The 14,917-nt window shown below is 39.0% G+C and overlaps 1 protein-coding gene across 2 annotated transcripts; it reads left to right on the top strand.

Annotated features, from left to right (window-relative positions):
* Positions 1–222: 222 nt before the first annotated feature.
* Positions 223–10,502, top strand: PNO1 (partner of NOB1 homolog). Of its 2 annotated transcripts, XM_069494091.1 has the most exons (7): positions 223–472; positions 696–845; positions 2,349–2,432; positions 2,632–2,692; positions 2,893–3,010; positions 9,036–9,106; positions 10,106–10,502. In XM_069494091.1, the coding sequence occupies exons 1-7, from the start codon at positions 266–268 to the stop codon at positions 10,171–10,173; spliced, it is 759 nt and encodes a 252-aa protein (XP_069350192.1). In that variant the 5' UTR covers positions 223–265; the 3' UTR covers positions 10,174–10,502. The 2 variants fall into 2 exon arrangements, with proteins under 2 accessions (XP_069350192.1, XP_069350193.1); XM_069494092.1 differs by lacking the exon at positions 9,036–9,106.
* Positions 10,503–14,917: the final 4,415 nt, after the last annotated feature.

Here is a 14,917-nt window from a genome sequence, read left to right as displayed (position 1 = left end):
CTTACACGTACATATTCGGGATTACAAAATGCTTTGGCTGTGAGTTCGCGGCGGAAGGCAGACCATAGGAATCAGGCATATTGTAGGATAGCCCGCCGCCCTCACCGAATTCCTGCCTCAGGTCCCCGGCCTGGGACTTCTCGGGGAAGGGGGCGGAGCCGTGAGGTTGGTTGGCGAAACCCAGCTCCTGCGCGGCGCGCCTGCGCGGTGCAACGGCGCACGTGTTGAAGCCGGAAGCTCCCTCTGGGGCTAGAGATCTCTGAGGATGGAAGGCGGGATGGAGGCGCAGAGCGCCGAGGCCGAGGAGGGCTTCACACAGGTCACCCGCAAGGGTGGCCGGCGGGCGAAGAAACGACAGGCTGATGAGCTGTCTGCAGCAGGGGAGGGCGTGGACGCGGGCCGCATGGACACAGAGGAGGCCCGGCCGGCGAAGAGGCCCGTCTTCCCGCCCCTGTCCGGGGACGGGCTCCTGGTATTGGAGGGGATCTTGGGACAGGGACGAGTGGAAGTTCAGAGGTGGTTGAAGCTGGTGGCCTCTGGGTGTTGTTGAAGCTGCAGGGTGCTGTTCTTTTGTGATTCTTCTGAAGTTTAATTAGTTCAGTGAAAAGAACTAGTTCCTGTGAATCAGCTGTCATTTTACAACTCCACTTCCATCCCTCCATACGTCTCCTGACATGTATGTTCTTTTATTGCAGAGTGGGAAAGAAGAAACAAGGAAAATTCCAGTCCCAGCGAACAGATACACACCATTAAAAGAAAACTGGATGAAGATATTTACTCCTATAGTAGAACATTTGGGACTTCAGATACGCTTTAACTTGAAATCAAGGAATGTAGAAATCCGGGTAAGGAGAATCTCAACCATATCCGAATATATTAGGTTTTCTCTCCTACAGGGATGAAAAGGCATGAGTAGACGTTCCTTAATGGAACTTACTCTGTTAAATGCTTTCCTTCCAGTTTTTAAATTTATCACAGTGAGTTTGAACTTCTCAAATGCTTTCAAAATCTGCATTCAATACAAATATTAATTGAATTCCTAAGTTGGTTCTGACATTATGCTAAATACTGGCTATGTTTGTGTATATCTTTTATAATGTTGTGTGTTGAATTGAGAAAAGGCCAGGTAAAGAGATTGTCTTAGACAGAAGTATGTAAGTAATGAACATAAGTACTTGCTATTTTACAGGTACTATATAGAGTCAAGCATCATGGATATATTCTGAGAAATGCATCCCTAGGCATTATGTGAACATCACAAAGTGTACTTACACAAACCTAAATGGTGTGTAATATTTATTTACATATATTTTTCATATGGAAAACAAATTTCCCAGCACCATTACTGAATATCAATTATTTCTCCTACTTGGTCCGCAATTCCACTATCTAATACCATTTATCAGGTTTCTGTATGTGCTGCATTATAATCTTATGAAACCACTGTCATATATGTGGTGGGTCTTTAACTGAAACATTGTCACATGGTGCATGACTGTGTTTTAATGGTACTCTTTTTGGGGGAAAATATGTTATTATTTTGAGAATAAATATAAATTATGTACATATGTATTTTTATTCCATAGTGTCAATCCAGGAGTTAGACATTTAAAATTAATTGACTTGGGGCTTTCTTTTCTGGGTGCCAATTTTATACCAGAATCAGTGACCAAAGTTAATTATACTTCCCTTTTTAAGGATTTTTATACCATCATCAGGACCGTTATAGACTCATCTCTGTTAATACAGGATGTCCCAAAAGTCACCATACATAGGGAAAATGGGAAATTGTAGCTCTCTCTCTTTTGAGGGCAGATCCCTGCTTAAACCATTCTTGGTTTCCCCTTCAGTACCAGACATGCAGGTAGTTAGGACTGGGATTGTTGATTTGGAAAACATCAACATATGAATGATAATTAAAGTCAGAAGATTAGGTCAGGACTCCCAGGGAAGACTGCCTTGAGGGAGAAGAGAAGAGGACCAGGTTGGGCATTGAAGGGATGAACAGAAGATAGAGGTCCTTCAGAGTATGCATGATTGGGCTGTGCCAGAAGTGTCTTGTTTTTAGCCCTGGAGTCTCATCAGTCAAATGGTGGGGTGCAGTCAGTCATTTGAAAGTCTTTGTGTGGAACTGCCCAGCTCTGGAGCTGGGAAGGTTTTGTTTTGTAAACGAAATACAGGATTTATCTCACCCAAACCTGGGTCATACACAATATATTGGGGAAAGTTGGTGGTGAAGGAAATTATAATAATGGGAGAGGTCATTCATGGTATTTTGTTAGGACATTTTCTATTTCATTCCCAGCTATAATTTGTACCTCTCCTCCTTTTTTTTTTTTTTTTAACAGACTTGTAAAGAAACCAAGGATGTTAGCGCTCTGACAAAAGCAGCTGATTTTGTGAAAGCCTTTATTCTTGGGTTTCAGGTGGAGGTGAGGTGATTTTATAACATTTTAAATGGGGACTTGAAAAATATTCAGCATGAACATTTCGGTGGATTGGGCATTTTTTAAAAATTTGAGCTTTTTAGCTCTACAGTTTATAAATTTTAGTTTCACAATGCTTTCTACTTCACTCATTCTCAGGTGTCTAAATGGAAGGGCCTTCACAATGTTCATTTTTACATTATAGGATGCACTTGCCCTCATCAGGTTGGATGATCTCTTCCTAGAGTCTTTTGAAATTACAGATGGTGAGTGTGCAGTGGTCTTTTCCTGTGAAATACTTTTTTTGTATTGCTGACTTTGTATTGTGCTGTGACTCTCAGATTTTTAAAAAATAGATATATTTTGTATCATGTATAGGGAAATTTACTTGGTGGTTCAACTTTTTGTGGAAGTGGGTGATGCGCTGGAATGGCTTGCCTTCTGAGGTCTTGCTTTTCTCATTTAGTGAAGCCTCTAAAGGGAGACCATCTGTCCAGAGCAATAGGAAGAATTGCTGGTAAAGGAGGAAAAACTAAATTCACCATAGAGAATGTGACTCGGACTCGGATAGTTTTGGCTGATGTGTAAGTATCTGATCTTGATAAAATTACTGTCATAATTTATATTTGATCTTATTATTTTTTTAAAAAAGTCATAATAGTTATATTTTATGTATAACATTGCCACTAAATCTGTTAGTACAGATGCTTGTCAACTTACGGTGGGGTTACGTTGCAGTAAACCCATCTTGAGTTGAAAATATCATTAAGTCTAAAATGCATTTATTTTACCTACTGAACATCATAGCTTTGACTAACCTATCTTAAATGTGCTCAGAACACTTACATTAGCCTACAGTTGGCCAAAATTATCCAACACAAAGGCTATTTTATGATAAAATGTTGAATAGGTCATGTAATTTATTGAATACTGTACTAAAAGTGAAAAACAGAATGGTTATTTGTGTACTTGAAGTACAGCAAAGTGAATGCGAATGGCGTTTGTACCATGGTAAAGTCGAAAAATTGTAAGTTGAACCATCATAAGTTGCGGACCATCTGTATATGGTTCTGCGTTACTAGATCATCACCTCGTTTGAAAGGAGATTAAGTTAGTTGAGAAAATTCCAGAAATTATATTTTTTTCTTATTTAGCAAAAAGGAAATTATTTAGGAACACTGTTAAATTATATTACAGATGAAGATTTAGGTTGTGTCTCAGGTGAATCTAATAAATCAGAAGGGAGAACAAGCAATTGGTGTTTCAAATGCCATTGTGAGTCTTCTAAAAGATACATGTGTTTTATTTACATCTTTTTTTTTATATAGGTGTATATATACATATGTATGTTAAGGCCTTTTATATATAAAAGAAAGGTGACTATTGCACATTGGTTAAAAAACTAGAGAGCTTGGGCCACTCGTTGGTGGCTCATACCTGTGATCCTAGCACTTTGGGAGGCTGAGATAGGAGGATCACTTGAGGCCAGGAGTTTGAGACCAGCCTGAGCCACATAGTGAGACCCCATCTCTACAAAAAATAGAAAAATTAGCCAGACTTGGTGGCACTCACCTGTAGTCCTAGCTACTGGGAAGGCTGAGGCAGGAGGATGGCTTGAGCCCAGTAGTTTGAGGTTGCAGTGACCTATGATGACACCACTGTATTCTAGCCTAGGTGATGGTGAGACCCTGTTGCAAAAACAAACAAACAAAAAAACTAGAAAGCAGTTATGAGTGAATGTAAGTAAGATGATATGGGCTTAAAATAAGGGTTCCAGAAGTAAAGCTGGGATTATCCCTCTCTGAGGTTGAAACTGCTTTGTTTCCAAGTTGGGGATCTTACTGGCAGATGGCTCAGAGGATATAATGCCATGCAATGAAGTTGGGAAACAAAGCAGTTGACTGAGAGGAGGGCTCTGCCTGAGATTAAATCCAGAAATAATTTCATTTAATATCATCTCATTTTTGCTCTAAACCGAAGGAAGGGCTCATCATTATTTAGAATCTATATTTTACACATTCTTTATACTTTAAGAATAATTGTAATACTGTGTTGATGGCCCTCTTTACGTAAAACTAGGGTATTATATTTTTTTATGGATTGAGTCAGAAATATGGAGCCATGTGAAAAGCTTTTTCGAACTGGAAATTTTTAAAATGTGGAAATGTACACCACATTTTAAAATACTATATATAGATGTTCCACAACTTACAGTGGTGTTGCGTCTTGACAAAACCATCATAAATTGAAGATGTCCTTAGTCAAAAGTGTGTTTTTGACTTAGGATATTTCGGCGTATGGCGTATGATGGGTTTGTCTGGAGGCAGCTCATTGTAAGTTGAGGAACATACTGAAAGTGTCACTTTCGGGCCATCCTGAAGTTGAAAAATCTTAAGTGGAATCATCATAAGTCAGGGACTGGCTGAATAGACCTAAAAGCTTTTGTGAATTTAGAAATCTAAAACTGTGAAACGATTTGTTAATGAAATTAGAGTTAGGCTGGGCACGGTGGCTCACGCCTGTAATCCTAGCACTCTGGGAGGCCGAGGTGGGCGGATCGTTTGAGCTCAGGAGTTCGAGACCAGCCTGAGCAAGAGTGAGACCCCATCTCTACTAAAAATAGAAAGAAATTATATGGACAGCTAAAAATATATATAGAAAAAATTAGCCGGGCATGGTGGTGCATGCCTGTAGTCCCAGCTACTCGGGAGGCTGAGACAGGAGGATCGCTTGAGCTCAGGAGTTTGAGGTTGCTGTGAGCTAGGCTAACGCCACGGCACTCACTCTAGCCTGGGCAACAGAGTGAGACTCTGTCTCAAAAAAAAAAGAAAAAAAAAAGAAATTAGAGTTAGTATGTCATTAAATTTATAATTTGTAAATTTATAAGTATATTTAAGTTGAACCAAGTTTTAACAGCTTTCTTGTGGCACAATTTACATACAATAAAATTTGCCTGTTTTAAGTATCTAGTTCAATGAATTTTTGGTAAATGCTATACAGTCCTGTAGTTCTACCACGCCTACACAGTTCTATCACCCTGAAAATTCTCTTGTGCATCTTTGTGGTCAGTCCCCTGCCCCCACCGTGTTCCCAGGCAACCACTGCTCTACTATCTGTCACTGTGGCTCACCTTTCCCAGATATTCATTTAAATGGAAATGCATAGTATATAGGTTTTGGTGTATGACTTCTTTTAATTAGTATGTTATTTTGAGTTTCTCCACTTTGTTGGATATATCAGTAGTTCAAGCCTGACTGATAACATAAACGGTTGATTAACATATATTTTGTGTGTTATATGTATTATATACTGTATTCTTAAAGTAAGCTCTACCTTTCTCTAGAAAAGAAAATGTTATTGAGATAATAGTAAGGAGGAGAAAATATACTTACTGTTCATTAAAGTGGAAGTGGATCATCATAAAGGTGTTCATCCCCATCATCTTCGTGTTGAGTGCTGGCTGAGGAGGAAGAGGAGGGGCTGGTCTTGCTGTCTCGGGTGGCAGAGGTGGAAGAGGTGGAGGAGGTGGAAGGGGAGGCAGGAGAGGCAGGCACGCTCTGTTTAACTTTACGGAAATACATCGTAATTTTTGTCTGACTTTTGCTTTTTCATTTCTCTAAAAATGTTTCTATGTGGTACCAGTCCTCTTCCAGAATTTGTTTAGCTTTAATACTTGTGTCATAGAAGGGTCCATGTTATAAAAGAAGTCAAAAGCAGTCTTGAATACTCAGAACCCTCCTGGCAGCTTGTCTGGTGTCCATTTGTTATCTGGCTCAGCTTCTTTTACATCTTCTTCCTCATTGTATCTCCATCGAGTCTTCTGTTAATTCCTCTGCTGTGATGTCTATTAGCTTTTTTGAATTTCTCCAAGATCCATATCTTGAAACCCTTCACCTCCCCCCCCTTTTTTTTTTTGCCATATCCATAATATCTTTCATGATTTCCTGGATTGGCTTTGTTGTAAAATCCTGTGAAGTCATGGACAACATCTGGACATAGTTTTCTCCAGTGGGAATTGATTGTTTTGGTCTTGATGGCTTTCACGGCTTTTTCTGTAACAATCATGGCATCCTCAGTGGTGTAATCCTTCCAGACTTTCATGATGTTCTCTTCCATAGCATTGATCATCCTTTCCATAGAGTACTGTGTGTAATGAGCCTTAAAGATCCTTATGACTCCCTGATCTGGAGGCTGAATTAGAGACATTGTATTTGGGAGCAAATTAATTACTTTGGCATCTTCAATGTTGAACTCATGGGATTCTTGGTGGCCAGGGAGTTTGTCCAATATCAAAAGAATTTTAAAAGGCAGTCCTACTGGCAAGGTACTTCCTGACTTCAGAGACAAAGCCTCGATGGAACCAGTTCAGAAAAAGGGTTCTCGTTGTCCAGGACTTCTTGTTTTATAACCAAAAGACTGGCAGCTGGTGTTTGTCTTTGCCCTTCAAGACTTGGTGGTTAGCAGCTTTGTAGGTAAAGGCAGTCCTGATCATAAACCTGATTGCATTTGCACAAAACAATAGAGTTAGCCTGTTCCCTTCCTGCCTTACATCATGGTGCTTCTCTTCCTTATTAATAAATGTCCTTCTGGCACTTTTTCCCAGAACACAGTGCTGTCATCTGCATGAAAAACCTGTTGAGGCAAATATTCCTTCTCCTCAATGATTTTTTTTTTCTTTTTTTTTTTTTTTTCCCCCCGAGACGTGGTCTTGAGAGTCTCACTCTGTCACTCCAGCTGGAGTGCAGTGCTGTCATCATAGCTCACTGCAGCCTCAAACTCCTGGGTTCAAGTGATCCTACTGCCTCAGCCTCCCAAGTAGCTAGGACTACAGGTGCATGCCACTAGGTCCAGATTATTTTTCTTATTTTCTGTAGAGATGGGGTCTCCCTGTGTTGCCCAGGCTGGTCTCAAACTCCTAGCCTCAAGCAGCCCTCCCACCTCAGTCTCCCAGAGTGCTGCGATTATAGGCATGAGCCACCATGCCCGCCCTATAAATGTTATTTTTGATGACTTGCTAATAACCTAGCAAAGTACACTATAATGTGAGCAAGATACAAAACTAAAAACAATTTGTCCCAGATATATTCAGTATAGCAGATGGGAAGTAATGTTGCCTATGTGTCTTGAAACCTACATTCTTTTCCCAACTATTGCCCTATTACTTTGGTTCTTTTAGTAGCAACACTACTCCCACTTTATCTATTCTCGCTGTCTTTATTTCCTCATCTTCCATGCTCTATTTTAAATAATTTTATTTTTATCAAAGTGAGACATACACATAGTTAAGAAAACAAGTTTCTCCTATCTGCCTCCCTTTCACCCTCTTTAGAGAAACCAATTTCAACTCTTTTATTTTTTTTTATTTTTATTTTTTTTTGAGACAGAGTCTCACTCTGTTGCCCGGGCTAGAGTGAGTGCCGTGGCTTCAGCCTAGCTCACAGCAACCTCAAACTCCTGGGCTCAAGCGATCCTCCTGCCTCAGCCTCCCGAGTAGCTGGGACTACAGGCATGCACCACCATGCCCGGCTAATTTTTTGTATATATATATTTTAGTTGTCCATATAATTTCTTTCTATTTTTAGTAGAGACGGGGTCTCACTCTTGCTCAGGCTGGTCTCGAACTCCTGACCTCGAGCGATCCACCCGCCTCGGCCTCCCAGAGTGCTAGGATTACAGGCGTGAGCCACCGCGCCCGGCCCAATTTCAACTCTTTTAGCTAATTTTAAAAAATTATTTATGTCTCTATTCCTAGATATTTTGCTTATATACAGCTTCCTGATTTATTTTTGAGATTCACTATTGACTTTCTGTCCTGAAAGATGAAGATGTAGCATTCTTTCACCCCCCCTCTTGCCTCTACCACACACAGTCAGCCTTTCTGACACTCCAGCTTACCGATTCCTGTCTGTCTTCCCCATGGTCACCTGTGCTCTTGGTAGATGAGTGTTCAGGAGTTCAATATTGCCTGCAAACAAAAAACAGTGCTCAGTGTGTTTATAGTTGAGCCAGGTGAAATACTGTGATTACTTTATCTTTCCTTGGCAACATTGTTTTCATTTGAGGAAGTTTTTTGTTTGTTTCTTTATTAGTTGGTTTTTTAATTTAAAGAGGTTTAAATTAAATGTGTGATTGGCCCGAACACATGGCCTCAAGAGGTCCTGAGAAAATGTGCTCCTTGTGGAAGTAATTCTTCTGTGTCTGTCTGTGTGCTTTCTTAACTTTCAGTGTACTAATTCAGTAAAAGTCTATTCATTGTCTTTATGTCCTCTTGGTGTATTCAGATGCATCAGACATTTTAGAAATCTCTCCTTAGGGAACTCTCTTCCAAAAGTACCCCTGCCCTCTCTGCTTTCATCCTTGGTGCACTGTGGCCATCCTGGGTTCACCTGTCACCTTAGTTATTTGCTATTAGAATCCTTTGGTTCTTGGAGTCTCTTCCTGGAGTTCACCCTTTTTAAAGTTAGTTTTTAGTGTATTTACAGAGTTGTACAACCATCACTACCACCCTCATTTAGGAATCTGGATCCATCATTTTCCAGTTTTTGGCTTATAAGACTTCAGTAAGGAAATGTTTTTTGTTACTAATTTGTCTCATTTTATCTCTTTCAGGAAAGTTCACATCCTTGGCTCTTTCCAAAACATCAAGATGGCAAGAACTGCCATTTGCAACCTCATCCTGGGTAATGGCAGTTTATTTCTTTGATGTTTTCTCTGGAAAGAATAGGGAATTAATTTAGGAACTCAAACCACATTTGCAAAGCAGTTTAGGGTAATGTTAAAGATGGCAAGTAAAAACCCTTAGGAGTTTGCAAATGTGGACCTAGAGAAAAAAGTAGAAATATTTTTGCTTAGATTACATTTGTCTGCTAAAGAATAGAAGGTGTTTGCTGGGTAATGTTGCTTAGATCTTTGCTGCTTTCCCGATGAGGTACGCAGCAGAGCCATTCCAGACTAGCCGCGAACATCACATTTTAGGTTCAGCAAAAAAGGAGCTGCTGAATAGCTTTGATCAATTTAATTGATCCATTTAATCCCATTTTCATGATCCTTCAGCAAAGCCAGTAGTACTTTATTATAAGAGTTATAGAATCCTAGAAGCTTGCTCAGAAAATACTTGGGATTCTACTTTGGTGCCCAGGTCTAGCTGCCTGGCTTCTTTTTGAAGTATTTTGACAACTCAGTGCCTTTGGCTCTTAGAAATTTAAAATGTCTTTTGGAGAATATTTGGGTGTGATTTCCTTAAAAACTTTTTTGTCTTCAGGTAGATCCAATGAAAAAATGTCCCTGTTCTTTTTAGGGTTGAAGACCCTTTTCCATGTACCGTTGGTCCTCTATATCTGCAGGTTCCACATCTGTAGATTCAACCAACTGTAAATCAAAAACATTCTAAAAACACACAGAAAATAACACAAAAATACTGTGAATAAAAAAATACTGTATAACAACTATTTACATTGTATTAGGTATTATAAATAATCTAGAGATGATTTAAAGTATATGGGAGGATATATGCAAATACACTACTTTTCAGTAAGGGACTTGAGCATCTGAGAATTTTGCTATTTGCAGGGGTTTTAGAACCAATCTGCCACAGATGCCAAGGGATGACTAGTTTCTATTGAGTATATTTGTATACATATATTATACATACATAACTACTTTTTTCTTTTCCTTTCCAGGAAATCCTCCATCAAAGGTTTATGGCAATATTCGAGCTGTGGCTAGCAGGTCAGCAGACCGATTCTGATTTCAAATCAGAGACTTTTTATTTTGTCTTTGAATTCTAGGAAAAAGACCTTACACTCTACAACTGGTCACAAGAAACCATGTGAAGAATTTCAGTCACTTCAAGCCTCGGTCATTTCTTCCATTCTCTGTCAGAGCATAAACAGAAAGGAAAGGTTTAGCAGTATTCACAGTCAACAGCTTTTAGGAGTATTTAAAAGTCAAAATCTATTACCATTATTATACTTAACATGTTAGGTATAATTTATATATTTTTTTCATTTAAATTGTATGTAGCAGATCTGTGTAGTTTATAATCCTCTCATTTGGAGGGAAACTTCTTGCTGAAACAACTCTGTATGAATTTATGTTTTTATTTATAAATTTATAAAATTTTATAAATTTATAAACATTTCTTTATAAATTGTAATTAAAAGGATCATCTCAGAAACCTCTCTGTGAAACACGTCCCTTCTTAAATACTATGTGGTGTGTGAGCATTTTGGTATCAGGTCATAAGTAGCAGTTTTAGCTGTACTGTATAAATTAATGAGGGCTAATTTTTATACCTGTTTCTCAGTTTTTAAAATTAAAGACCTACGTCACAAGGTTGATATGAGGAAAGAGTCTTATTTTTCAAGTAAGCGTTTAGTGAAAGTAATCAGACATTACCAACATTGGGTATACAGATGCTCCTCAACTTATGATACATTTATGTCCGACTAAACCCATTGTAAGGTGAAATATTATAAGTCAAAAATGTATTTAATACACCTACCCTACTGAACCTTAAACATGCTCAAAACAGATTAGCCTGCAGTTGGGCAAAATCATCTAACATAAAGCCAATATAGTGTTGAATATCTCATATAATTTATTGAATACTGTACTGAAAGTGAAAAACAATGGTTGTATGGGTACTCAAAGTACAGTTTTTACTGAATGCCTAACATTTTCATGCCATTGTAAGGTTGAAAAATCATAAGTAGAACCATCATAAGTCTATTTCTTCTATAGTAAAGATGAAATGGTAAAAGAATGTCCCCTCCAATAAAAATTGTGCAATAGATTTTTAACTAGAGTCTGCCTATTTAAATATTATCTGATTATTTTATTCATTTTTAAATGGAAGGACCTTTATTAAACATGATTTTGATACAAGCTCTTGTACATCTTTAAAACGATTAATGAAAACTTTTAAACTTGGATGAGAGTGTAAGAAAGTTCATGTAAGAACTAAAAGGAAAAGTACTCTTACTAAGCTGCTGTTTCCTTTTATCAGTTACATGTGCCACTGTTCCCAGCGAGTTTGTACATCACATGGAATTGGATATACTTACATACTAACTACGAATTCAACTGAAAATTGCTGAAAATGTCCTACCCCAAATAATTTTTTATCCTGTTGCAACACAACAGCATGGAGAAAGTATGTGTATGGTATTACCAGATCCCTTTCCTCACACCTTTGGACTTTATTCTGCAGTCTGTACAGGCACTTGCCCACTCTCACCCTTTGCCTAGGAAATACATTCAGAATTATGACTACTTAGTATGTACTTTTCTGGGGAATGTCCACAGCTTTCATCAGGTTTTCAAAACACTTGGCAGAAAGGAACCATTGCTAGGTAACCATAAATGTTTTGGGTTGATTTTTAAGGCACTGAGGCAGAAAGTTAAGAGCATAATTTTGATTGGGAAAGTGATTTCTGTGTATTAAAGGAAAGTAACATTTTTGTATTATTTGAATTAACTTCATTTTGAAGATCTCTTAACGTAGTTAAAACCATACAGGAGAGCAAATGTATTTCCCAGGCAGCTGTTAAAATTTGGGATGCTGAACTTTGGTTGAAGGACTTATTTTGGGCCCATCCTTAGTGAAGTGTTTATATCTTCCCTTCCCCCTTGGAAAGTAATACTAATTGGGACTTGAAGAGAAAATGTTAGTGGGAACCCAACTAGTTCTTTTTTTTTTTTTTTTTTTTGTTGAGACAGAGTCTCACTTTGTTGCCCAGGCTAGAGTGAGTGCCGTGGCGTCAGCTTAGCTCACAGCAACCTCAGACTCCTCGGCTTAAGCGATCCTACTGCCTCAGCCTCCCGAGTAGCTGGGACTACAGGCATGCGCCACTATGCCCGGCTAATTTTTTCTATATAGATTTTTAGTTGTCCATATAATGTCTTTCTATTTTTAGTAGAGACGGGGTCTCGCTCAGGCTGGTCTCGAACTCCTGACCTTGAGCAATCCACCCGCCTCGGCCTCCCAGAGTGCTAGGATTACAGGCGTGAGCCACCGCGCCCGGCCCCAACTAGTTCTTGAGATAGGAAAAGATTAAGAAGGAATAGAGGTAATAAATTTTGACTATATCGCACTGGTAGTTGATCTTAACCACCCAGATCAAATGTTAATAACATCATTAAACCTGTCTTGTGACCAAGACACAATCTAACATTTCAAAACTTATCCATGCTTCTGTGGCACTTGTTACGCTATATTGCAATTATTGTATCTTCCTGCCACTTTAAGCCCTCTTAGGATCTTTGGATACTCAGTATCTAGTACATGCCTGACATACAGCAGTTCACTTCCCTATTTATGGGTACATTGCCTGCATTGCCTGGGGGATGAGCCTAGGAGAAGAGTATTTTCTTAGGTATTTGTGGTTGAGAAGGGAGATCATAGGGTTTCCTCCTGGGCACTCCAAAAGATTTGGGCTCCAACTCTCGTGCCACCTAGAACAGGGATGGTAGGGAAGAAAGCTTGTGCTTATTGATCATGTGGCAAGAGACTAATTCTGATCCTAGAGCCATGCTAACCATGTTTAGATTGGGACAGCATGCTTAGATTACTGGAAGCATATGGTGACATGTACACAGCCATTCTACAACTTGCAAAATACTTGTATTATGCAAATACAAATTACTCCTTTGTATTGAGAAATCAGTAAGTTTTCAGGTGGCTTAAGAGAGCCAAGGACTCAAATATTTGATCTGTTTAGCTCATTGATTTCAATGCCCAATGGAAGTGAAAGTTGAAATGGCAGTGGACTTCAACTTAAATTTTAGCTACTACAATGAGAGCATTTTAAATGTGTGGGAGTTTTTGAATGCTAAGGATTAACGTTTCAAGTTGTGAGCTTGAACAGCATTTTCTTTGTGGGTAAGTCCTGGAAACCATCTAGAAAGACTGATTTTTGAAAAAAAAAAAATACATAAAACTTATCACTTTCTTTTTACGTGTACATACAATTCAGTGACATTAAGTTCATTCACATTATTGTGCAGCCATCACTATCATCCATCTTCAGAACTTAACCTTCAGCAATGGGAGCCCAATAAATTTTCTCCATTTCCCTCTTCCCCAGCCTGTGTACTCTAGGTATCTAAGTGGAATCACACACTTGTTCCTTTGAGACAGGCATATTTCACTTAGCATGTCTTTAGGGTTCATTCATGTTATATATATAGTATGTGTCAAAATTACCTTGCTGTTAGAGCTAAATAATACTCCACATTTTGTTAATGCATTCATCTGCAGATGACACCTGGGTTGCTTCCACCTTTTGGCTATTGTGAATAACGCTGCCATGAACACAGATGTACAAAGACCTATTTGGACTTCCTCCTTTTGCTTCTTTTGGTTATATACCCTGAAGTGGAATTCCTGGATCATACAGTGATTATTTTGAGGAACCATCATACCTCTTCCACAGTGGCTGCACCATTTTACATTCCCACCAGCAATGCACAGGGGTTCCAATCTCTCTACAACACTTTAGCTCACCCTAATGGATGTGGTGTTTCATTGTGGCTTTGATTTACATTTCCCTAATGACTAATGATGTTGAACATCTTTTCATGTACTTATTCGCCATTTGTACATCTTTCTTGCATAATGGCTATTCAAGTCCTCTACCCAGATTTTAATCAGGATTTGTTGTTGTTGAGTTGTAGTTCTTTAAATATTTGGGACATCAATCTCTTATCAGATGATTTGCAACTGTTTTCTCCCATTCTGTGAGTTGCCTGCCATTTCACTCTGTGGATAGCCATCTTGTCCTCTCTCAAAAATGTTACAAGTAGGTAAAGAAAAGGAGCTCTGGAGCTTATCCATCTACTTACTTAGGCTTAACAAACCTATACTCCTAGGACACTTTAAGGACCCACAGAACCCAGGGTACAGTATCCTGTGACTAGTGCACACCTGACAATATGGGTATTCTGGGTACAAAACATCAACAACCTGCAACTCATCTGGGCCAGGGATGTCACGAGTATGTCAAGTGCCTATGCCACAGTGCTGGACATGAGGTACGGACTGTAGAGTTGTTGAATAAATCAGTTGAATGAATCTCAAAAAAATGCCAATTTTTACATACTATGCAGTGACAAAGTACTGAATAGCATTTATTATAAAATCACAACCTGCATAAATGGGTTGTCACATGTTACTTCATGTATTAAATACTGAGCAAACACTAACAGCTAGGAAATATTCTGGACAACTAGGGCTACCAGTGGACAACAGATACATCACTACATTTGTGGTGCATTAATTTCATTCAACAGCCAGGGAAGACAAAATAGTCAGTAAAGGAAAAAAATAGAGGTAAAGAGACCCAGGTGAATCTGCATTTTTAAATAGGGTGGCCAGGAGAGTTCATTTTGAGCCAGACATAACTAAACACAGACTTCAAGGCATTAGCCATGGGATTTGGGGGTGGGGGAGGGGGAGGAGCAGAGAGGGACAGATAGTGGGAGGGCCTAAC

Source organism: Eulemur rufifrons, chromosome 19 (genome assembly GCF_041146395.1).
Source record: "Eulemur rufifrons isolate Redbay chromosome 19, OSU_ERuf_1, whole genome shotgun sequence".
Lineage (NCBI taxonomy): Eukaryota > Metazoa > Chordata > Mammalia > Primates > Lemuridae > Eulemur > Eulemur rufifrons.
The sequence above is the reverse complement of the archived record's forward strand: the minus strand, read 5'-3'. Positions and strand labels throughout refer to the sequence as shown.

Excerpts from the sequence above, each read along its gene's own strand:
- PNO1 (XM_069494091.1), top strand. The coding sequence starts at position 266 with ATGGAAGGCGGGATGGAGGCGCAGAGCGCCGAGGCCGAGGAGGGCTTC. Across the intron at positions 846-2,348 it reads CAAGGAATGTAGAAATCCGG|ACTTGTAAAGAAACCAAGGA; the intron begins GTAAGGAGAATC and ends TTTTTTTAACAG. Across the intron at positions 9,107-10,105 it reads CATTTGCAACCTCATCCTGG|GAAATCCTCCATCAAAGGTT; the intron begins GTAATGGCAGTT and ends TTTCCTTTCCAG.